General features: G+C 45.1%; 1 protein-coding gene across 4 annotated transcripts in view; it reads right to left on the bottom strand.

Moving 5' to 3' along the window:
• LOC147729254 (uncharacterized) overlaps positions 1 to 25,964 on the bottom strand; it is a 690,765-nt gene that overhangs the window by 591,321 nt on the left and 73,480 nt on the right. For all 4 annotated transcript variants that reach the window (XM_086959552.1, XM_086959555.1, XM_086959553.1 and 1 more), the window contains exons 4-5: positions 20,488 to 20,634; positions 1,925 to 2,047 (exon numbers count right to left, since the gene is read on the bottom strand). In XM_086959552.1, the coding sequence (XP_086815678.1) occupies positions 1,925 to 2,047; positions 20,488 to 20,634 (270 nt within the window). The remainder of the gene's footprint in view (positions 1 to 1,924; positions 2,048 to 20,487; positions 20,635 to 25,964) is intronic.

Genomic DNA, 25,964 nt, shown 5'->3' with positions numbered 1-25,964 from the left:
CTGGCTTTTCTGGGATTGTTCGCAAGGAGGACAATACAAAGGTAAATGTTCAAACAATGGCCTTTACTAAATGTGACTTCGTCTGGTGGAGTGGTCCCTTCATCTTGAAACTGCTACAAATATGAGGTGTTTTCCTGTCTTTCATAAGAAAACTCTGAAACTGCTACTGTACTTCAGATTGCTTAAATTAAGTGTGCCAACAGAGCAAAACACCCTTGTTAAAGTTTATGAAGCCCTACCAAGTTTTAACTTTGAGAGAGCTCACTAATTTTCCTATGGCCCCGAAACTCGTTGGGTAAAATAAATATTTTAACCCATAATCCTAGCCTACTACAAGACAACATCTTAATTATGGGCAGATTATATTTTATAGCATATTGAACACATGGTTGAAAAATTCAGCAAATTGTGCAGCCATAGCCAAGGGCTTTTAGTTCAAATTGTTAACTTATGAGCAGAAAAAAACATTTTTGACAGAAGTGCCTTGTTCTTGTGCAAAGTTAGAGATACGTACTAAAGTAAAAAGAGTTAGAAGTGATTATACATTTCTATTTAAGAAGAGATTTTAAATGCTTAGAGTAAGAAGGGAATAAAAAGGAAGGAGCCTGGTGGACTGTTTAGCGTGTGGAGGTAGTTTGCATCCAGTCAAGTTGCACTTTGCTTAAATTCTGGGGTGTATATTCCTATGCGGCAGAGCACTTCTTTATTGTAGTGCATGTGCCTACACAGCATAGCACTTCATTACAGCCACAATTCACCTGATATTTCTCAATTATCTGAAGACCGCAATCATGACCAAGATTGAGATGTAGGTTGGTGTTCAGGGTCATATTTGTTATTGTATTTCACTGATTAGAGCACAAGGGGTCAATTGAGTCCAGTTTTGGGCAAATTTTCGAAGGAGAGTACTAAGACTTCAGTAAGTAGAAAGGTTATGAGAGATCGGGTGTTTAGGGTCCACTCTCAAACTTGATTTAGCGTAATCCATAATCTGTGGGTTGAGCTCCCAGGGACCTACCGTCATACATCTTTTACTTAAATGTGGGTACCGTATCTTATGTGCATTTGCTGAAGGAAGAGTGTTTAGAACTTCATTTTGGGCAGTTTCTAAGTTATCATGTCTCATTGACTCAATTTTCCATATGAATGGTGCAGAAAGCTTTGGGTTTTATTCTAGATTAAGCAGGAAGCAAATGAGGATTTTATGGCAATATGCTGAAAAAGGAATGTCCCCTCAATGGTATACAGGTATGTTCCCCTGCCCCGAGTGCAAGACTGAATGATTTATGGATATCTGGTATCCATAATTCATTATCAAAAATAGCAGTTGATATGAGTAGTATAAATATAGGGCCTCTAGATTTGCATGTTGATTACAATAATAGCCCTTATGAAGGTATGCCAACTCCTAGAACTGTTTCTAGTTCTCTTTGTATAGAATTCACTAGTAACCTCGCTACAGGATAATTTATTCAAATACCCCGTCCTTGAACATACTCAAGGCGTTGCTGATAAATTAAACTATTCAGAAAGCAGAAGGAGGCTGGATTAATGGCACAAACTCAGGGCATATTTACTTCAGAACCTCAACATTTTACACTGCGTCCAGTGAGAGTAAATAATTCAAACCGGTAATGCTTCTTCCGGTTCTAGGCTCAAGAGGTTTGCTTCTCATTATACAAAATCTGAAATATCAACTGATAAGAACGATTGCATATTGCTCAGCCATTAATAACTTTGTAGTGAGAGCTTCAAAAATATGATTTCTTTCACACATTTCAGTAGTTCTTTGAAGTAGACCAGAATGTCCTGTTGCTGTTCTCTCACCCAACAGCAGCAGCTACACAGATTGCAAGTGTAGAGTATGAAAAAGGGCATCTGCCAAGGATACGGTGTTTCACATTTCCAGAGATCATCAGTGTACCTTTCTTTGTAGTTCTTCATTTTTCTGTATAACCTGCGATTCCAATTCTTCGACCTTTCTTCGAAGCACAAGGATTTTCCCTCTGTTTGCAGCAGCATTTTCGTGATCACCATCCCCAGAAGACTACAAGAAAAAATAATTCTGTTAGACTATTTTCAACTTTTGGTTCTTAAACGATATACCCACCACCAAAGATCACGCCTTTACTGTGACATCAACTGCCACAAATAAAGGAGTAAGCGCACTGGAAGGAAATGCACATTTAGGCAGGTGGTTTCACAACAAGCTTTCGAGTACAACCCTACAGGAGCTGCGCGGGAGGTCAATAATGCAAAGGATACAATTAAGAGCATTGGACTTCATTCATTCATTCATGCTAAGACTACGATTCTGAAGGGTCCTTCACACGCTGCAACATACTGAAGCTGGCACTACAAACAGCTACTGGAATAGCATCTATTACTCCAAGTATGAAAAGAGTCTAGGTATTCCTACAGCCCCTCAGCAATCTTTCCATCTTCAACCCCAGGTATGTTGACTCTAGGCAAATATAAATTACATGACCAAGCAACCACGTATGTGAATTTATTATTGGCAGCAATTGTAAACCAAGTTTCACTATGGAACTTGCCACTTAACTAGAGAAATTGGTAAACAAGCGTCTGTGGACTGTGGTGGATGGGGGCAGAACCGGACCACAAGCCTACATTACAAGTCGGACGCACGCTGAAGTCTTCAACCCAGAGGTCATCTGAGATTTTCAGAGAATCTCTGAATCCAATCCGCTAGCTGATGAACTTATCACATCACTGGGCCCCGATAAATACTATTTGAGTTGCATATTTTAGTTTATAAGTTAGCTTGTTTACCGCCACGTCTATGGCCAACACAATTATTTGCTCTTAAAATAATTATTTCAACTGGGGAGTTAAAGTAGCATTGGCGCCCCCACGTGCTTAGGCACCTTTACGTTTTTGGAAGTACATTTGGGATAAGGGATTTCCCCTATAAAGGCAATAAGGCGGTAGGAGGGGGTGGTGGTGGGTTATGGAGTTGAATTATTCATTTTCATTTTAGTTGCAGAAGTATTTTTGAATTGCACAATTTCAACGTTGGTCCACAGTGTAGATTAGATTTAACTGATAATTATGGCGCTTCGAGTTCAACGCACAGACCGTATTAAATGAATGCACTGGAATGTACGTGGGCTTAAATGATACACATAAATGTAAACAGGTATTGCATTATTTACAACCACACCAGATAGAACAGTATTTCTCCAGGAGACGCATTTACCACCTCAAGTGTCCCCCAGCTTTGTAGGCAGTTGGGGATCAAATCGATATTTCGCAGGCTATAGTACATACGCAAGAGTGGCGATTTTAGACGAATGCCATTTAGGGCAGTAGAGACATACGGTAATCAGGCAGGTAGATACCGGTTGGTAAAAGGGTGGCTAAAAGGGATTTCTTTATTACTGGCTAATGTCTATGCCCCTTATGTGGATGATCTGATTTTTTTCGCTGAACTGCACTCTCACATGGATAGGATGGGAGCGGGACCAGTATGCTTGGGAGACGACTTAAACATCTTATTAGACACATGCCTAGACAGTACAACTACACCTCCAGATGCGATACCCAAGGCCAGGCGTGCATTAACCACTTTGAGGGAGGCATATCTGTTAACAGATGTAAGGCGAAACTTGCATTTAGAGAAAGCTGCATATACGCATTATTCAGCCCCTCACAATACATGGACTCGCCTAGAATATTGGCTTTTTACTTCCAGTGTAGTTTTGTGGCTGCATGAGATACCTCACCTACCACATACTTTTTCAGATCATGCATCAGTGGGTGTTGGCCTGAAGGTACCAGAGGCTTGAGAGAGGGCGAGACAATAGCAATTCCCTGAGAAGGCCCTCCTAGACCAAGTTTTTGAGGCTGAACTAACCTTGGTGATAGAAGAGTATTTTGAGCTAAATACAGATTCAGTCACAACTAAGGCCATGCTATGGGTAGCACTCAAAGTGTACATATGGGGGTGTGCATTTCCAAAGGACCAAGGATACTTAAGGATTTAAGACAAACACTTTCACAGATTGAGGCCCAGCATGCGGCGATTTACACCATGCAGGTGGTGTCTCGGACCACTGTGGATCCGAGACGCGGGCGGCATAACTGAGTTTCAGGAAGCGCAAGAACAAGAATCCCATTTTCTGGGGAAATATGGAGTAGCGAGGAGGTACTGGGTAGGCGAACGCCCGGGGAGCACGCTAGCTAGACTCACACAGCCTAGCAGAGGGCTAACACATCACAGGCTTGCTTGGCGATGATGACGAGCTCATCTCTGATTATAAAGACCTATACACCACTAAAGTCTCTCCAGATACAATGGCCAGCAGCAATTATTTGGAAAAAGTTGCACTGGTCTATCTCGAAGATATACACAGGGAGTTTTTAGCTGAACCCTTCATAATGGATAATGTTGTCCAAGCAATAGAGGTCATGGATGGCTCGAAGGCACCCGGCCTTGATGGCTTCACGGGCAGTGTTTAGAAGACATTTAAGAAAACAGTAGCCCCGTACTTATTTAATGTTTACCATGAAGCCATAGATGCTGGTGAACTTCCACCAACACTGTGTGAAGCAGTGGTCATGCTTCTCCCTAAAGCAGGCAAAGAGCCGCTACAATACGACTCATATAGCCCGCTGTCATTATAAAATTTTGATTGTAAAGTCTTGCTCCAAATGTTAGCTACCAGATTAGCTCTGATAGCTGATCAAATGATATCTCCAGCACAGGCAGGTTTTATCCTGCATTGATCAACTGCATTAAATTTGCATACACTTTTTGGTCCCCTCCGCAGGATCTCCCCCACACTCCCAGAGGCGGCAGTCCTGCTGGATGCTGAAAAGGCTTCTCATTCGCTGGAATGGCCCTACCTTCGACCGGTTGAGCGTGTGAAATTGAATGGTTCACTAACAAACTAGTTCACACTATTGAGGGGGACCCGTCAAGGTTGCCAGCGCATTTATTTGTACTAGCCGTGGACCCACTTGTGCGACATCTCCAAGAGAACCGATGTCATACAGGGATACAGTTTAAGACAGGTCCTCTTTTAATAACACCATATGCTAACGACATTATTCTCTAAGAGAGTCAGCCAGACGAAAACCTAGGGCCCATGTTTAAAGAGATCAGACGGTACAGCGCCATATTGGGCCTTCATATTAATTGGTCCGAGTCTGAAGTCTTCCCTCTGACCCCGGCCCACTGTGAACGAAACATAGAATTCCTGTTAAAGTGTTGTGAGGACTCAGTCAAGTACGTAGGCGTTGACATTCATAAAGACCGGTCGCAATCCTTCAACTTAACTAGGGCCCAGCAATGACCAAACTGAGCGACAGGGTTGATCGCTGGCTGAAACTACCTCTCATTAAGGCAGGCAGATTCATACTGATTAAAATGGTTGTCCGCCCACAGTTTCTCTATCTGTTTCAGAATATATCAATACCTCTGTATGGGAATTTCCGCTCTCATCTCACACGATTAGTGTTGTAGTGTAGTTCCTATTTTCCCAATAGGCCCTGCGCATTGGAATAACAAACAGTAGTATGGACGTAGAAGTGCGGATCTTCCAGGTCTCCACTGACTATGCTAAACTTAATTGGGTTTGTTACCAACTAGCTCAGAGGTCACTGGAAACTTTCTTGACTGAATAGGAAGTGATCAGCTTCCCTGGTACAGACAAGAAGGGATTCAGTTTTCCAACAACCGCATAAACATGACAACTTTGCTCCTTAGAATAAGAGTCAATCTCCAGAGTCGTGTGAAACAATAGACAGTTATTTTACTCAGTCAGTTGTGCAGATTACTTTCACCAAGATGCAGAGAATAGACAGACGGGCGTTTTCAATAAAAAGGTATTATTTATTGAACAGTCTTTCTTCCCATGCAAGAGAAATGAATTGCCACAATTGCAAGATTAGTTATTATAAAAAGTGTGTACAGTAAAATGAGGATTGCGAAATAATACTGTAAAAGCATTGATATGGTTTCTTAGCCATACAATGGTTTAAAATATATACATTCATATATACAGTTAGCTAACGTACTCAACTGGTGCTTCTAACTACGCCTACCCCAGTGTACCTGACCTAAGCCTAATACTTGGGAGGGAGTAAGTAAGTAGCAGTTTTAGTTAAGTTGGTTTTGCTTCAAGAATTCTCTCTAAGGGTTTAGTCAACACCATACCTCTGGAATAGAATGTTGGAGGTCTTGTATCTCCTTCCAGGACTCGATATCCCAGTCACTCGCAAGAGTAGGCTGGAAACGCCGGAGCTGGATTTTCTCGGCAGGAGAAATGACATCGTCTCTCTCAGCGCGAGGAGGAGGGGTAGCGTCCGTGGGCAGCTTGTATCTGCTGGGCTCTGCAGGGGACAGCTGTTCTGCTCCTATGTTCACCACACCATCGCTATCATCGATGACATTGAGGCAGCGTTTGCTTAAGGCAACGTTGGTAATATTTATACCTGAAAGGTGCCTTGTTTGACGTAAGTTTTTGGACATAAGACGTCAATAAAGATGTCACTAGGAAGTGATCGTCTCTCAGTGCTCATTAGAGTTCTATTACTAATCAAAACATAGCAAGCGGGGTTTTCCCAGGTTGCTGAGTTTTTATCTTGTTGAAGAACTCGGAGTGTAATCTAGGAATCTTAGATAGTGGCTTCTGCTGTGTCATTTGCTCTAATGAGCTGCAGAGGAAGCTGCAGAGGAAGTGATTCTGAAATGTGGCTCTGATCGTGTTAGGCCAGAGACGAGTTTCTGAAATATTACTCTTGATCGTTTATGCCATTATAGGGGAATAAATGGATTATAGCCGTATAGGGGCATGATCACAGTATTGATCTGGGTCCTAGATTAGAACGCGACAGTGTGGTGGGAGGAGGGCAACCCACGGTTAGCTGGGAAACGCTGACAATGCCATACGAATAGGGCGGATTTGGGGTCCCGAATTTTCTCATTTATTACTTAGTGGCGCAGTGTAGCTTCTTGAGGCACTGGTTTCACTTTGACGCACATAACCCATACTTGCAGTCAGAAGCTGACCTATCTCACCCCACACCCTTTTCGGCAGTATTGCCGACTGGATAGGTCCGAGACCCACAGGAAATGCTAACATTATCGACAACCAGCTGGGACTGGAAGAAGCTCACCCGTGCAACCGGGGCATAGCACCTCTACTCCCTGGCGGGCACGTGATTTCTGGTTTCGAGGAGACCAGGTTTAGTGAAGCCTCATTCATGGATCAGTCCATATTGTGGAGGCTGCAGAGGGTGCTCCCATCACGAGTTATTAGCTACCGACTAGAACCCCCTCCCCACATCCCACCCCCCGACACTGCTGAAAGACAGCGGTGGGGAACATCTGATGTCCAGACTTTATTCAGAGCTGCCATCACCATGCTCCCAACTAAAGATGAGAAGACGCGACGGGCATGGGAGCAGGACCTGGGACAACCCCTCACTGACAACTAGTGGCGATACTGTTGCGAACAAACATGTAAAGTCTCCTCTAATCATAAGCATAAAATACTGCATTATAAGTGCTTACATAGTGCTGACTGCACTCCTGCTAAAGTGCACCGGATGGACCCCGCACGCGCACACACTTGCCCCAGATGCAACAGCCCGAAGGCAGACTTTGCATACAGAACATGGACATGCAACAAGGTGGTCCAATTTTGGGCAAGGGTGTTCAACAAACTATCTTGCATGATAGACACAAATATTTCTCCTTCACCCCTGCAAGAATTACTAGGATACGTTCAAGACATCCCAAAGTCCTCTCTGCGTTTTAGTGCACTAGCGGTATTGCTGGCAAAACGCGAAATAGCACTGAACTGGGAGAGTAAACGGCCACCAATGTTAAAGGGGTCGTCAGTATGTCCTACTGCAATACCAATAGCGAACTTTATGCGCAATTGCAACCCCCAGCATCCAGACCACTACATATATGGCAAGTGGGGTCACAGACAGAACAAACCACTCAGGAGGATAAACCTCAGGATGATATGTAGCGTTCCCACCATGTGTGAATAATGATTAAGTACTTACCAATGTGCCTTGTATAGCAATAATGGAACCAGGACAGATGATGTATCAGTATGTGTTAAATACCTAGTGCCGTATTGACCTTCTCTGTATTACTGTATATTTATGAAAATGATAAAACAAAGGTATAAAAAAAAAAAGGCGGCCAAGAAGACCTAAGAGAGGATTTAAATCATTGACTGCCCCCCCAAACCCACTGCTCAAGTTACTGTGGCTGCCAAAAAAAAGACCTCCCTACATCACATTTCAAAGTACTAGGAAAGCTCTAATGAACATTGTGGTGATATTCATTGCACCTTGGGCCTTACGATTCCAGCAAATGCACATAAGGACAGTGGAACTGTTGCTCAGCCAATATGGGTAGAGTGTCTCATAAGGCATATTTTAGGAAAAATCAAAACCATCACTCAAGAAGAATTTAGTCCACTCACTGTAAGCCTTGATAAACTGAGCAGCTGGTGTGGAGAGAACTACAAGGTGTATGTGGTGTTGATTGGTAAGGTGGACATGCAATGTCAAACAGACCAGACTGTGACAGAAAAGCCCACAAGGGCTACTCCAGCTAAAGTAACAAAAGGAATAAAAATGCTACCACTGAAGGTGCCCCGACGGGGACAAAGGGCACGTGTTGAAGGCATCACCGGTCAGTAGGTAGTGTACTAAGGGGGGTGGGCAATCGTTCTGAGGCTTGTAAGGTGAATGCTGTGAAATCCCCGATAATTAATCTACCCACAGCTTCTTGCCCAAATGTCATGTTCCTTGCAGCTGGTTCCAGAGATAAAAGCTAAATCAGAGAGAATCCCAAGAGAATCTTTAAAATAAAACTCTGCACTGGCTCTTTAGACATAGACACTTTTCACATGTTAGAACAGATGATCTACTTCTAACTCGGAGGGTTAGCTGAATTGGTAAGGGTCCCAAAGACAAGCCTGGGGAATGCATGGTTATTCATTTTAGGAACCTAAAATAGGTCCATGATGTCATATTAGGTGACTTATGCCAGCGTCTGAGTTTAACTATAGTGACCCTTCCGCTTGTATAAACCATCCCTGAGTGTACAGTGACAGAACCCCATCCACACACCACACATGACCTGGGTCGTCACTGTTACAGACGCATGGTCATTATTCATATTGTAGGAAGCTGGCTCTGTATATACTTAACCAAAATGAGGTAGAGTGTGCACAGAGTTCAGTGGAACCCCAAAGAAAGGCAGAGGTAAAAGTAGATCGCACATTAATCTCTATTTGTGGTAGTGTGGGCGAGCAGTAAGGCTGTATCAGAGGGTAGTGTTAAGCATTTGTTGGAAACACTCAATCAGCAAATGATGGCACACACTCAAAGACTGAACTCGGACCAATTATGTTTGTATAAAAATAAGTTATTTTATTTCTTGAACCAAGCCAAGCCTGGCACAGGTAAGTTAAATAAATGCTTTGCAAAATCTTATGCAGTGTTTACAATTAAATGCAGGTTCAAAAGCAGTTTGATTGAAATACAGGTAAGTATAGGATTCTAAATTACTGTACAGATTACTTTTCAGTTACTTTTTAGATTACTTTTTCTAATCAGTGTGATATGCCTAGATATCACACTGGGACATTTCCTAGAGAAAGGGGAAGTAAAATCAGTACAGAGGCTTGGCACTTCATTCCAGAATGTGCATTGTTACAGAGCCCCGAGAGCAGCAGGCTCTCGACCCAGCGGCACAGAAACATGTCTGGTGGAGGAAGCTGGTGAGCGGCTACTCAGCCTAGGTAATAGATTTAGGTCGTTTTTCAGGGGTATCTCTAAGATGCCCTCTGGGTGCATTTTTCATTAAATCACACACTGGTATCAGTGTGAGTTTAATGTGCTGAGAAATTTGATACAAACTTCCCAGTTTTCAGTAAAGCCATTATGGTACTGTGGAGTTCAAAATGACAAACTCTTAATGACATTACTGCACTTACAATGTGTAAGAATTGAGTTGGACACTGTAGGAGTACAGGGCTCATGCGCTTCTATCCTCACCACTGGTATAGTGCACCCAGCTAGAGGGGTGGCTGATCTTCGCCAGGGTAATGGCTTGTAGGCATGGCACACAGGGACGTGTGCCATGTCGACTTCACTTTGTTCTGAACCACACAGCCTGCAAAAGGGAGAGAGAGGGAGAGAGAGGGAGAGGGAGGAAGAGGGGGAGGAAGAGGGGGAGGAAGAGGGGGAGGAAGAGGGGGAGGAAGAGGGGGAGGAAGAGGGGGAGGATGAGGGGGAGGAAGAGGGGGAGAGGGAGAGGGAGGAAAGAGGAAGAGGAGAGGGGGTGGGAGAGGGGGGTGGGAGAGGGGGGTGGGAGAGGGGGGTGGGAGAGGGGGGTGGGAGAGGGGGGTGGGAGAGGGGGGTGGGAGAGGGGGTGGGAGAGGGGGTAGGAGGGGGGGTGTGAAGGGGGGGTGTGAAGGGGGGGTGGGAGTGGGGGTGGGAGAGGGAGAGGGAGAGGGAGAGGGAGAGGGAGAGGGAGAAGAAAAGGCACCCTACCTTCTACTCTCGAATCGAATCCGAATCCGTCCGCGCCTGGTCCGCGCCCAGCGCCAGACCCCCTGCCCCTCGCGCTGCCCAGCCCTCCCGCATTACCTACGATGCCGCCACCCTCCTAGCCCTTAACCCCGGTCGCGCCCCCACCTGCGTCCAAGCCGCTCCTGGACACACCCATGGACCATTCTCTTGCTACTCCTGCAAATTCAGCGGCACCGACAACATCTCCGCTACGACCACACCACAGATTCCCGACCCCAACCACCTACAATGCATCCTTCTCAACACCCGCTCGGTGCACAGGCACGCCATTGACCTATGGAACCTACTAGACACCATCTCTCCTGACGTCGCCTTCCTAACGGAAACATGGATGAACGCTTCCTCCGCCCCAGACATCACCATCGCCATCCCGGAAGACTATAAGATCACACGCAAAGACCGTACCAGCCACACAGGAGGAGGCATCGCTATCGTCCATAAGAAATCAATCCGCATCTCAACCAGCTCTGACACCAACCTCGCCAACTCCGAACACCTCCACTTCCAAATACACATCGACCCCAAGACCACACTCAGAGGCACCCTCCTCTACAGACCACCAGGACCCCGCGCTAAATTCAGTGAAGACATCACGGACTTCATCACTCCACACGCGCTCCCCTCCAAAGACTACATCCTTCTGGGAGACCTCAACTTTCACCTCGAAAAGATCAACGACCGCAACACCACCACCCTCTTGGACAACCTCGCCAACCTCGGACTTAAACAACTAGTCACTTCCCCCACCCACATCGCAGGTCACACACTCGACCCCATCTTCACCTCCAGCAATCATGTCTCCTTCAGCCACACTACGGATCTCCTCTGGACTGACCACAGCTGCGTTCACTTCACCTACAACAAGCCAAAACCCACTAACCACCTCCAACCAACTCTGCAAAGAAACTGGAACAAGATCACCACCGACCAGATCTCCGCATCGCTCCTTCGAAACACCCCAGCCCACTCTTCTAACCCAGACCAAGCCGCCGCCAACTTCACCCTATGGTTATCCAACACCGCCGACACCTTAGCACCACTGAAAAAACGTCAAAGCAAACCTGACAACAAGAAGGCCTCATGGTTCAACGATGATCTTAAGAAGTCCAAGAAACTCTGCCGCTCCCTTGAAAAGGCCTGGAAAAAAGACCCAACCACTAGCACCAAGGACGCCTTCAAAAACGCCACCCGCACTCACCACCAACTAATCCGAAAGGCCAAGAAAACAGCATTCAAGGATCGACTTGACAACAACGCCCACAACAGCAAGGAACTCTTCAACATCGTCAAGGAATTCTCCAACCCCTTAGCCAACTCCAACGACATCACCCCCTCTCAAGCCCTCTGCGACTCCCTAGCCTCATTCTTCCACAACAAAATTGCAGACATCCACAACAGCTTCGACAACCAACCCGAAGACCAACCCACCCAACCATTTGCTGAACACTCTCCCCCCATGAACACCCTCAACGACTGGAACCCAATCTCTACTGAGGTCACAATCCGCCTGATGAATTCCATCCACTCAGGCTCCCCCACAGACCCATGTCCTCATCACATCTTCAACAAAGCAGACTCCGTCATAGCACCGCACCTAGACGTCATCAACTGCTCCTTCAACTCCGCCACCTTCCCGGAAAGCTGGAAACACGCTGAACTCACCGCCCTTCTGAAAAAAACCACAGCGGACCCCACCGAACTCAAAAATTACCGCCCCATTTCGCTCCTTCCATTCCCGGCCAAAGTCATCGAGAAAGCCGTCAACAACCAGTTTGCCGCTTTCCTCGAAGCCAGCAAATCCCTCGACCCCTCACAATCTGGCTTCCGAGCAAAACACAGCACTGAGACCGCCCTCATCGCAGCAACAGACGACATTCGAACTCTATTGGACAATGGAGACACAGTCGCCCTCATCCTCCTCGACCTCTCGGCAGCATTCGACACAGTTTGTCACAGCACCCTGTTACAACGCCTCAATAACATCGGAATACAAGGAAAAGCACTTGAATGGATCACCTCGTTCCTCACCGGAAGAACCCAGAGAGTCCGCCTCCCACCATTCAAGTCCGAGGCCACTGAAGTTATCTGTGGCGTACCTCAAGGATCCTCACTCAGCCCCACCCTCTTCAACGTCTACATGAGCCCCCTCGCGGCCATCGCCCGCTAACACAACCTCAACATCATCTCTTACGCGGATGACACTCAACTAATCCTTTCTCTCACCAATGACCCCAGCACCGCCAAAACTAACCTACACGAAGGAATGAAAGAAGTTGCCGAATGGATGAAACAAATCCGTCTGAAACTGAACTCAGACAAAACAGAAGTCCTCATCTTAGGTACATCCCCCTCTGCATGGGACGACTCTTGGTGGCCGGAAGCCCTTGGAAAAGCACCCATCCCGACAGACCACGCACGGAACCTAGGCGTCATCCTGGATTCTTCACTCTCAATGAACAGACAAGTCAGCGCCGTTACCTCATCCTGCTTCAACATTCTTCGCATGCTCAGAAAAACATTTCGCTGGATCCCCACCGAAACAAGGAAAACAGTCACCCATGCTCTAGTCACGAGCCGTCTGGACTACGGAAACACCCTCTACGCAGGTACGTCCGCTAAACTCCAGAAGAAACTCCAACGAATCCAAAACGCCTCAGCCAGGATCATATTAGACATCCCGCGCAACGAACACATCTCTGGTCACCTCAAAGACCTCCACTGGCTACCCGTCAATAAGAGAATCACCTTCCGACTGCTAACCCACGCACACAAATCACTCTACGACATCGGACCAGAATGCCTCAACTCACGACTATCCTTCTACACCCCCTCCCGCCAACTTCGCTCTTCCAGCCAAGCCCTCGCCACTGTACCTCGCATCAACAAGACCACCATGGGAGGCAGATCATTCTCTTACCTGGCTGCTAAAACATGGAACTCACTCCCCGCTTACCTTCGCCTCACCCAGAACCACCTAGCATTCAGAAAGCAACTTAAAACGTGGATATTCGACAAGTAATCCTCCTCCCATTTCTAAGCGCCTTGAGACCCTCTGGGTAGGTAGTGCGCTATATAAATTCTCTGACTTGACTTGACTTGACTGGTAGAAAGAGGCCTCGCTGCTCAAGGGAAGCCTTCTTCGGTGATCTCTGCCACGCCGGTGCCTCGCCGTGGGCAGGACATTATATTATAGGGCGCAGTGCGATCAAGAGCAGCTCACCTTAGTTTTTCAAAATAAAACGAGGGACAACAAAACAATTTATAAAGTGTTGCCATCCACGAGAAAACATGAATACCCCGAGAGTGAAGTGTTGTCAGAGGCGTAATCATACGATTTTATAACCACCAGTAAGGTATAGGTGTGTGTGTGTGTTTTTTCTCTCTCTCCCGAAAAGGTTAATAAGGCCCAATACGTGGCATTAGCATAGGTTATTTTTGTTTGCATGCATCATTCCCGTTAAAAATATTATTTTGTAATACCTCTTCCAAAATTGAAAAGGCACGCACTTTCATAGTCTGTTTTTTGTTGTGCATTTTTCACACAATATATAAATAACACTAGGGATGTCCGTTGGGCCTTAATAAACGCCCCAAAACATACACCTCCCCATTGTCACATCGGGGCTCTAGCTTTATTTGGTACTAGCAGCCCGACCCAACATTGTCCGGGTATGAATTGCTGCCGGCCAGTAGTATATTGTTTCGTAGGATTTCGTTTTGATAGCATTTCTGATCTGTGACAGGCCTGTGAAACGCTCTGATTCACAGTGCACTGCTGATGCACTTAAGACTGCGCGTTCAGTAGTGTGTGAACTTTCCCTACTTTATTTTTCCCTGCAATATTATATAGCGCGAACTCGCAGCATGATATGAGCAAAATTTACATTACAGAAGAACATTCATTTGTGGTAGGCACGGGGAGACCAAGCGATTTGCCTGGAATCACAGGATGTTGAGCTGATGCGGAGATTCGAACGTAGCTCCCCAGCTCTAAAGTTCGCAATTCTAGAACTTGTGGCGGGAGGTGTGTCTAAAAGTGTATGTCGGTGCTGGCCATCAATGAGAGAGACCTGTGCGTTTTTCAAATGGGTGGTGAAAAAATACGAGTATGTTGCTGGAGATGTGGGCCGCCGTGCCACCAATGTACTTACCAGGGGAGGGTAAACACCCATTATTCCGCAACTTTGTTTCCGCATACCATCACTCCGCATATTTTCATTACGAAAGTACCATGACTCCGCAATGCCATTATACGCATGGCATTACATTTTATATGCTTTTACCACGCATACATTTACAACGAAATTCGTTGTAAAAGCATGAATAGTAAAAGCATGTTTTTTTTTTGTTTGGAGAAGGTATGGGTTTTGGGGTACAGAGGTATTTTTAGGGTTCAGGGCTAGGTTTGGGTTTTGGGGTATAGGGGTATTTTTAGGGTTGAGGGCTAGGTGTGGGTTTTGGGGTAAAGTGGTATTTTTAGGGTTCAGGGATAGGTTTGGGATTTGGGGTACAGGGGTATTTTGAGGGTTCAGGGCTAGGTTTGGGTTTTGGGGTACAGGGGTATTTTAGGGTTCAGGGGTAGGTTTGGGTTTTGGGATACAGGGTTATTTTTATGGTTCAGGGCTAGGTGTGGGTTTTGGGGTAAAGGGGTATTTTTAGGGTTCAGGGGTAGGTTTGGGTTTGGGGTACAGGGGTATATTTAGGGTTCAGGGCTAGGTTTGGGTTTTGGGGTACAGGGGTATTTTGAGGGTTCAGGGGTAGGTTTGGGTTTTGAGGTAGAGGGGTATTTATAGGGTTCATGGCTAGGTTTGGGTTTTGGGGTACAGGGGTATTTTGAGGGTTCAGGGGTAGGTTTGGGATTTGGGGTACAGGGGTATTTTAGGGTTTAGGGATAGGTATGGGTTTTGGGGTACAGAGGTATTTTTAGGGTTCAGGGCTAGGTTTGGGTTTTGGGGTATAGGGGTATTTTTAGGGTTGAGGGATAGGTGTGGGTTTTGGGGCAAAGGGGTATTTTTAGGGTTCAGGGATAGGTTTGGGTTTTGGGGTACAGGGGTATTTTGAGGGTTCAGGGGTAGGTTTGGGATTTGGGGTACAGGGGTATTTTAGGGTTCAGGGCTAGGTTTGGGTTTTGGGGTACAGGGGTATTTTAGGGTTCTGGGGTAGGTTTGGGTTTTGGGATACAGGGTTATTTTTATGGTTCAGGGCTAGGTGTGGGTTTTGGGGTAAAGGGGTATTTTTAGGTTTCAGGGGTAGGTTTGGGTTTGGGGTACAGGGGTATATTTAGGGTTCAGGGCTAGGTTTGGGTTTTTGGGTACAGGGGTATTTTGAGGGTTCAGGGGTAGGTTTGGGTTTTGAGGTAGAGGGGTATTTATAGGGTTCAGGGCTAGGTTTTGGGGTACAGGGGTATTTTTAGGGTTAGGTTTGGGTTTTGGGATACAGGGAATATTTATAGGGTTAAGATGGGTTAGTGTTTAAGGGTGTTGGGGTATTTTAACCCCTTCGATGCTCATGACGAGCTCAGCTCGTTATGCAGTACACTGCTCGTGTGCTCATGACGAGCTGAGCTCGTCATGAACAATGGGAGTAAAGGATCTACAGCACAGAGGGGGAATTGCTGCAGCACTGATGGTGTTAAGGATTAAGGGTGGGTTATGATTATGGGGTGCAGGGGTATTTAAAGGGAGCAGGGTGGACACCCGGAGCTGGAATGTACAGAACCAGGGAAGAAAAAACAATGAAATATTGGGCACAACGCTCACTTTTTTTTCCCTGTAATGCCGCGCCCCGCACACGCCCACGCCCCCAGCACACGCCCACAGCACACGATATGAGACATGGCATGAAGGGCGAAACATACCACACGCCCCCAGCGTTTGTCACGCCCCCAGCACACACCCACAGCACAACGCAGACACGCCCACAAGGGACTACTTTGCTGGCACGGTTCTTTTACCTTTTAAAAGTATATGGTGGGCGTCTGCATAGCCTATGTCCTTCTGCTGCAACTGCCCTTTCCAACACTGTATTGGGTGTTGTAATTGGTGCTGTGATTCCTGAGATTACCCGCCTCAAAGGTTTGGGCTCTCTCTTTATTATATTAGTATAGATATAGATATAGATTGCAGTAAAGGTACGTCCATCCTCATAGCAGACAGACCTCTCCTGGAGATATCTGGTAGCCTGGATGTGCCAACCCTCTTGTGAGACATGCAGATGACAAACAACAGCTGAGTTCTCTCATGCTATGTTGGTGCAGCACCCAGAAGAAGACAAATACTCACTAAATACACATGTGCCTTGAGATGCACCGTATTCACAGGCAGCGCTGTGGGTCATTTAAATGCCAATGTTGTATACCTGGGCCAGTGCTGTGTGTTTAGAAATATATCGCTATAAATAGACGACTAAGTCGGGCGGTGTCTCTTCCTGTGTCGTATTGGTTGATTCAGACTGTCTAGTTATCATTTGGCATTTTGAGACTAGTTTCTGTCAGCATTTTTCCTCCGATTTACCGCAGAGGTAAAATCATGGACAAATTCTGAAGCTAGTTATAAGAGCGTTTTAAGAAAGATGTGTGCTGTCTTGTGGCGACTGCCCCCATTTTAAGGAGCGTTTTTGTGAAATATTTTTATCTTGTTTGACGCCGTAATTAACGCTGGGGGGGGGGGGGGTCTCTGTGTCACTAGGGAGAAAGGCCTTGGTTCCTCAAGTCTCCTCCTTGTGTGCAAGGATGGATAGCCTCTAAGAAGGTGTGTATATATATATATATATTTTTTTTTTTTCCGAAAAGGAAAAGCCAGCACTCCGCTCGTTGGATGCAATGAAGATTTATTCAGACACTGTCGTAACTTACGGGACCCGGTCCTGGCCCCGAACCCAGCACCGACTTGCTAAGCCGTTCCCTCTGCGACAGGATCGTTTGTGAATGAGAGATTATATATATATATATATATATATATATATATATATATATATATATATATATATATATATATATATATATATATATATATATATATATATATATATACTCAAACACTGTTATAAGTCACCAATTCTCCGAAATATAACACCACATATGACAGAACAGTTGGAGTCCTATTAAAAACAAACAGCACAAACAAAATAATAGATTCTGTTTAGGACCCATGAGGCTTGATTAATGGATTTTTAACCATGATAATTATTGTGAATAATTGTATATTTATTGTACATTATGTAAATATATGAATTCAGAAACTATATTTTTCTAGAAAACGAATGTTTTTAGAATTTTTCTAAAATTGAAATTTATGAATTTTTTGCCTCTTTTTGTATATCAATTTCACAATTATGATATTGATTGTTTATGCACAATGCGAATGAACAACGATTTCATTGATTATTTTTGGGGATGTGACTGTGGTGTTAATAGGGCACTGCGCCCTTGATGATGATTTGATGTATACCCCTTTAACTTAAACAGGATGTACTACCGATCATGTGATCAACTATGCTATTTAAAGTTACTGCCTTCCTTCTTTTCATGACATGTGATCAAGCCTCGGCTGAGGTGCAACGCGTCATGGCGACTGGTGGGCTGTTATTCATCACGAATAAAAGGCACTGATAACGAGAGCACGGAGTCTGTGGCTTTACTCGAATTTTCGTTTTTGCTGTGTGGCGTGGCTGCGCTGCATCGGACTAAACGCAAAAATATATCCATCTATCTCTGGGGCCTAGCTGATGCCGTGCAGAAAGCAATCGCAGTGAGTGGGGAGATGCTAGTCCTCTGTTTGTCAGTGCTGGCTCCAGTCTGGTTTTCTTGTTGTTTTTAATCGCCCTCTGGTCATATGTACCGCTTAGGCACTGTGCGTGAGTACATGCGTCACTGGCCCTAATTTGCACAGCAGTAGGAGCACTTTGCGGCTCAGCCTAACTTATTTTTCGTGTTCTCCGTAAACATCTACTGTGAAACTGCACAGAGGAACCATAGCCGTCACCCCAAGCCGCCCGTTTCCCTGTTCTGTACTCACTGTACACATTGCTGAGGGGTTGTATGCAGGTCAGCTGGCCCAAGTTATTTGTTTGTCAGAATTTGAAGTAATATTTACAGTGAGTCTGGGGATGGGGGGGTGTTATTGGGCCTGAGCACTAATGGTTTCCGGTGGGCTGCAGTGTGCAGTTCTCCATATGTCCACAGAAACAAATCAGCACCCTATATCTCAGTCCAGAGTTCTTGGCACTCTTGTAATTGTATCACTCACTATAGGAGAGGCTTGTACTAGAGCTTTGAATGTAACATTGTGGAAAGTGGGCGTACACAGCCTTTCAACAGTCGATTTCCTGATGAATGAACAAAAGAAAATAGACCCACAAAGCGTTTCACTAGCAGGGACACCATCTGTTTGAAAGTTAATTACAAACAGATGTCGCTAAAGCTCGTTCCCGCAAGGGAATCGCCAAACGTGCACGCGTTGCCATTGAAAGCAATGCAAAGCGTGCACGTTTTTGGACAGAAAGCGAGTCGATTCCAAGAGGTCTTCTCCGCTGTATAGGCGAGACCTAAAAAACTGCAGGTCTCAAATAAAAGATATGTCTCATCTACCGTCTACTAATCTGACTTCTTAATGACCTATCATAAACCTAATAATAAGACAAATGGGACAATGTAACCATCCTAAAAAACTATGGCCTTCATTGATAGGCCATCACACATGAAAGCAAATGGGGGTTTACCATGCCCATTTTCTCTCAGGACCATTTCTTATTGTACTTTTTAAAAAACTACTAACATGAGGTTACGCAACAATAAAGCTGTCTTTATACAAACATCATCAAGTGGTAACATCTGCCACTTGTCGCTCAGAATTCTTCCTCAAGATGAACTTTTCTACAGTAGTGCCAAGACAAAGGGTCAACTAGTCTTCTTTCTAAAAGCCATTTAGATTTCATATATGAGAAGGCCAACGTATTCAATTTACTTAAGTTGGATGAGACCTAGTGGGTGAGAGACCACTTCAGATACAGGACCAGTTTCCAGGTTACAGTTCACAGAGCAATCTTTGCATATAATATACACTGGAAAGTGAAGTAGCAGGCTGCTATACAAAACCTAAACATTCTATGTTACATGGGTAAATGCTATAATAGAATTGGTAGGATACTGATAATGCAACGGATTGTCATCAAATATAAACATCACAGTAAATAGCATGGCCATACATAAACCAGTGAGAAACTAGTATCAAACGTCTATGACTGGTGGCACAGGAATTTCATACTTCTTAGTTCTTTTGCAAAAGATATTAAAAAAGAGTTTGCCCTAATGTTTAGTGGGATAGCGTTCAAAGGTGCTATTGTGAAATGTGGCCTTTTTAGGATCTGGTTGTCTGTGACTAAGTCGTAGATGGCACAATGAAATTGCTAGTTTCTAGGTCAGACAGTTTTGGTACCAGAGTGGAGTGCCTTATATATTATCCAAGGGAATTGACCAATACTGCCAGAATTACCATTGCAGCGTTAATACGGTAAAACTTTGTTGAATCCGTGGCTAGGTATAGAATTCACAGCAGAGGGGAGTTTCTGTAGGCAGACCAAGATATTAAAAGGGATCAAAATCGCTTGTTCAAGAGCATTCCTGCGGTGATATTGCACCTCGTTGGCCAATGTATTAACGTGAGATGTCAGGCCTTGCGGGAAGCTCAGATATTTTTGTTATAATTCCCATTAGAAGTCTCAATAATGTTCATTGGCTTTGCTAGGCACTGCACAAAGTTTTTGAGACAAAAATTATCGTAATCACATAGCAGTATGATATTTCATGTACCAACTGTGATGCAGGATGTATAAAAAATAAGTATTACTTCAAAAAGGTGGCGCAACGCTTTCTTATTGCTGCCTTTACAATAAACACACCTTTTTCGGGTCAGTTTTCTTCAGTTGGAGGACAGAGGCTGGTATTTGCTTTTTCAGTTCTTCTAGCTGTGAGGACAGTGATGCAACCTTAGCTTTGTTTTGTAGCTTGGCCTTGGAGAGCTTTGCATCAGATGCTTCTTTCTCTTCCTGTAACAATTTAAATGGGGCAAATAGAGAAGGAACATATTAATATTGGAAAAAGTACTTTGTAGATGCAGACATTGAGAGAACAGTGGTGAATGCATTGAAATTCTACTTCGCCTGATGGCTCTTTATAATCCAGCTTGTGGGTTTTATTTATTGTGATCATATTTGATATAGCACTACAGTGCACACGAGTAGTATTGCCACATTACATCCTAAACCTCATTACTGCTTTCAGCCACAATACTTTCAGGCTCATACAAGAAGAAAATATATTTTATGAACTACTAAAAAAAAAAATTTTTATGTGGTGACATATATAACGTAAAAATAAACACATTAGGTCAAGAGACACTATGGCAAGCACATTAGAAATATTTGTAGAGAGATTTTTACTGAAATTTGGAAGGAAAAACTTTCTGGATAACCACCATTATTGTTAGCGAACGCCTGTGAAGTCTTGCATACTTACGCAGGGAATTTCTATTCTCAAAACAACGTATAGGTCTGTGAGTTTTAGATTTTTATCTACAATGTTAGTGACTTACTTTCAACGAATAAATGCTCACTAATGTAAAAAAAAATATATATTTATATTTTTCAAACTACCTGCAAAGAAGGGAGTTTGATACATTTTCTCTTCATTTTCTGCAGTACATTTGATTAGACATGTAGAATAATAAAAATTTACAAACTGCAGATTATCTGGCATTCCCAATAGTTAGATTGGTATCCCCTGGCTGTGGAACACAAATTTACCCTGCTAATTTCCCAAGATCACAGCTAGTGAACTTAGCCAACCAAGAGATTTTTAACAGTGTTAATTTTCCACAGCTCCAAATGCTATGAATCTTGATCTGTGATTTGAGATTCAATGTGAGGCTTTAAGTACATTTAAGTGAACGATAGATGCACAAAAGGTTCTATATATCACAATACTAATCAGGACAACAAGAGAAAGCGGTTGTGAGAAGGTGGCCTGATATGCAGTGCTCACTATTCTTGTGAACACTATGTATCAGTCCAACAACCCTTATTGATGATTGGTTGTAAGTCAACCTTATAGACCAGCTATCCTAGTAGCGTGGAGACGAGCAGTCTAAGGCTAAAGACTCGAGAGGGCGTGTTAAGCCAGCTGTTATACCACACATATACCCCTTGAATACCCAGTGAAAGGACACCACACAAGTGTTATGAAAATAAACAGTGTATTTATTAAAATCACAACAGCCCTGTACTCTTTATGAGGACAGGGTACTAAGCACAAAACAAAACTCTTACGAAAATACTTAAGTTAGCACAGTATATACAAATGCCCGAGGGGTACGGAAAACCATATACTCTGAAAGTGGAATGCGAAATTACTAGCAGGTAAGTACAGTACTAATAGGCTTTGCAATCGCTATGACTTGGCTATAGAATCTTTAGATTACGTCTAGGAAGCCTAGGGGACTCGGGTGCAGAGTGTGCACTCTCACGCGTGATGCGGGACAAAGTCTATGGTAGCTAGATTTCACAAAGTTAGTGTTCTCGGGCGAACCCGACCTGGTAGGAGGAAAACGAAAGTGGATTCTGACCCTTGGATAGTGAGGCTATGCTGGGGCACCGAAATGCCGAAGTTACCTAGCCCAGGGGCTGCAGCTGCATAGGTCTCAAAAGACGTCGGGAATCCTCGTAGACGGACCAGGAGCCTGGAAGAAAGATGCTGGCAGGCGACCAGTGAAGAGAGTTCGAAGTGATCCAAGCCTGGATCTTGAAGAGAGATGACACCTGAAAGCAGAGGGGACCAAGTTCGAGACTACTAGCCAGTTGTCAGGTGGCACCAGGAGGGCACCGGATGGTGGTCACCTCGACTAGGTGAGTGGGTGACGCTGTGCTCTGCAGATCTCACGGACCAGGAGGCGTTGTCGGCGACCAGGATGGAGGAGCGAGCTGTCCCACGATGGATGAAGCCGTCGGCGTCGCTGGACCCAGGATTGGGCAACAAAGCCTTGGCAAATTCAAGCCCACGTGGTGGACTCAAAATGGCGTCTGGAGTGGACCAGGAGGGTCCGGGGTGCTTCTCTGTTGCAAGGAAGCAAGGGCCAGTCTGGAGCAACCAGACCAGCAGCAGTGATGTCGTCGGGCGTCGTGAAGAAGGCCTCAAGCCAGCCGGCTAGTAGCCACACAGCGCGGTGAACAGGCAAAAGCAGAAGGGCCCCACGCAGATCGTGGAGATGCTGGAGGGCTGATCTTCGGTGCTAGAGCTGCTCAGGGTTGGGGCTTCTCGGACCCCAAAGCACTCACCAGTGGAGCACACGGTGGGCTTGTTGCAAAGAAGTCGTGCAGTCTTGGCGATCGTCGGTCCCTCGAGGTCTCGTCGCACTCACGGTTCTCAGCTTGGCTGTAGAGGTGAGTAGAGGTCAGAGGTGCCAGGGAAGCCGGGTCTCATCGAGCTGGGTCGTCGGATTCCTGAGGAAGGACTTGCAGCAGACCGCAGTGTTCTTAAGATGGTGCCTGCGGATGCAGGGTGACTACTCCTTAGTCACAAGGGAGAATCTTGAAGAAGAAATCTTGAAGTCCTTTCGTAGAAAGTTGTGTCTTGATTCCAAAGATGATCTAATTTGAACAGAGGGCCCGCTCCTATCTTTATACTAAGAAAAGGGGCTGACCCGGTGACTAGGTCCTGCCTATGGGTGGGACTAGGAGGGGGGTGGTTACACCCCTCTCCCATGCCGGACTTTCCCCAGGCCAGGGGCTGGTGTGCCCCTGGAACTGGTTCTGACCGGCCTATGCGTAGTGAGCACCGGGGTGCCACTTAGCAGTCGCCTTCCTGTAAAGCCCTGCCTACCCAGGATACACAAAACCCTGTCTGGGACGGTGCTAGCCCCGCCCCTGACAGGAAACCCTTTGTCCAGGCTCCCCTCGCTGGAAGGACTCCCAGCTGCAGGGGGTCAGACTCGTGTCTGTGGTGGCAGCATCCATTTTGTGGAGCTGAGGCTTCGTTTAACTTTAACCGGGGTTCACAGTTACATACATGTCGTGTCCCTCTAGAAGGGTGGAATGCTAACCCCGTCGCCAGAATTGGCGAGGGGTTAGTATTCCAATTCGTATGACACCTTACTCGACATGTTTTGATAAAGCAATACCAAAGATAGCATTTAACCGCGAGGATTATAATGCACTTAAGAGTATATGGTATGCGTTATCATGGAACAGCTATTAGGACTTGGTTCCGCAAGCTGCAAACGGGCTCAGCTCATGCCAGAGCACCATTTCACACGATTCCATGCACTCTGCCTTCAGGATTGTTGAGGCCTGCCATAGGAGTGACTGATCGGAATCTGTGTGTCCATTTTTAGGGTTAGATAAAGGTATACTATATCTACAGCAAAGGGTGATTACACGACTTTGCCCTAGCTGTCATGCAGCCAGTTGTGTCAAATTTAGGAGGCCAGCCAGGGGTGGCATAATACATGCTTCAGCCCTTGGTAGGCCCTGGGTACACCTATGCCCTGAGTTACAGGGTCTGATAAGGTGGCCCAGTACCAATTGGAAATGTACCTAAGGTACATGGAATCCATTTTACAGAGAGAGCAGTAGGCCTGGGGTCCTGATTGGCAGGGTCCCAGGTCGACTACGTCAAAAACCAGCTAAAACACAGGGCAAAAAGTTGGGGGCAACCATAGTCAGGAGGTACCTTCCTACAGCGGTCACTTTTTTCAGCGATAAAAGGCGCGGCCCCGCCTTCTGGGGTTTTATTCTATTTAGCACCACAATGTGGAAAAGTTATTTCCTGTTCTCAATTAGACAGAAAGTACATATTGCCTGTTCTCAGTTACACAGAAAGTGCATATCGTTATAAAAATGACATACTGTTTAATTTTACCTACTTAACAGATAGTTGCTCATCTGGGAGTCGTCATTCTTGTCCTTTTGTCCTCTCCAACCCAAGTTGTCTTAGCCTGGCTTTCAAGGAGAGCATGCAAGCTTGGTGCATGTGTGTTGCGGTAAAATGGAGCCTTTTACCGCCTATCAGTTAGATGAAGTTATGCATAAACAATTAATTCTTATTCTCTAGATCTGCTACCTAGTGTGCAGAGTTCTTTTTCTGGCAGCAGCAGAAAGCAAATTTCATCGTGTCCATTCCAAAAGCCGGCCAAAGTTAATCTGTAATTTAGAGATCATGTTTGAAATATAAATGGGGGCATGGACATAAACATCACCAAAAGCTTAGACAACCACAGTTTGAATACATGGACTGCCACACGTGAGGAAAAGTAGGGGTCAAGACAGTTCAAATATGAAGTCAAGCAAAAATCCAGCTGCAATTTGAAATCGCTGCACGAAGACAGCAAATTAACCATAACCGATTAGTTCAAGCAGTTCATTTCAATTATTTGGTGTTGATTAGGGAATGAGTACACCGGTCCACCTGCCACCTCCAAGTCAAACCTAGGATTAACGTGAACATCTTTAAGGAAAAGCACATAAGTCTCAACACAACAAGGTCACCAGTAGACATAGTCTTTAAGGTATGAATAAGCCTTAACTTGCTCAAACAGTATCGCTTTTAGTCTCCACTCAAGAGATTATATCTATGGTCAAATACCTACATTTCAATATTAACCTACGGTCAATATATTGAAAAATATAGACTCTAAATCAACCAAAAGGCTCCAGGATATACCAAGTACACCCTGGCAACAGCAGCTAAAAAATGAACTTATTCTTATTTCTCCCTCCACCCTTGAGATCCATTTGCTTCAACAAGTCTGCTGTAGTATAACTGACTGCTCAGAATTCGGTGGATCAAGAGGCTTTTCACTTTAGCACTTAATACTCATCAAGACCTCTGACCTCCAGGTCAGGGACCTGCGCTCTCCCCAAGCAGCTCCGCTGTTGCGCTGCCTGCCGCTAACCCAGATCTCCTGTGGTTGGTAGGAGTTCGAGGCCCCCTCAATTAACTGTACCCATGCCCGTCTGTGTCACTCATTTTTTCGTCAATTGCATCCCTGTTCAGCCTTGCTCATCTTCGCTTTTCATATCGCTGTGCCCTGTCTTGCGCCTATTTTCTTCTTTATTGTCTCTAATTGTATCCTTGCCCATCTTCGCTGTTTTCAATTCCCTATTGTTGTACCCTGATTGTGCCCGTTTTCTTAATTCTTTATGCTGGTTTTATTTATTGATTGTTGTGCCCATTTTCTTTATTTCCTTAACTGTACCCTTGTTCATCTGCCCATGATTTTTAGGTCGAACTGGTGTAAGCAGCGCTGCGTCCAGCGAAGCCTCTATTGTTATCCATTTGCTGTGAATCTGGGACATGGGATGTGCACGTGCAGGGCCGTCGGCGA

This window comes from Lissotriton vulgaris, chromosome 2_2, assembly GCF_964263255.1.
Source record: "Lissotriton vulgaris chromosome 2_2, aLisVul1.2, whole genome shotgun sequence".
NCBI classification, from domain to species: domain Eukaryota; kingdom Metazoa; phylum Chordata; class Amphibia; order Caudata; family Salamandridae; genus Lissotriton; species Lissotriton vulgaris.
This window is presented reverse-complemented; position numbering and strand designations above follow the sequence as displayed.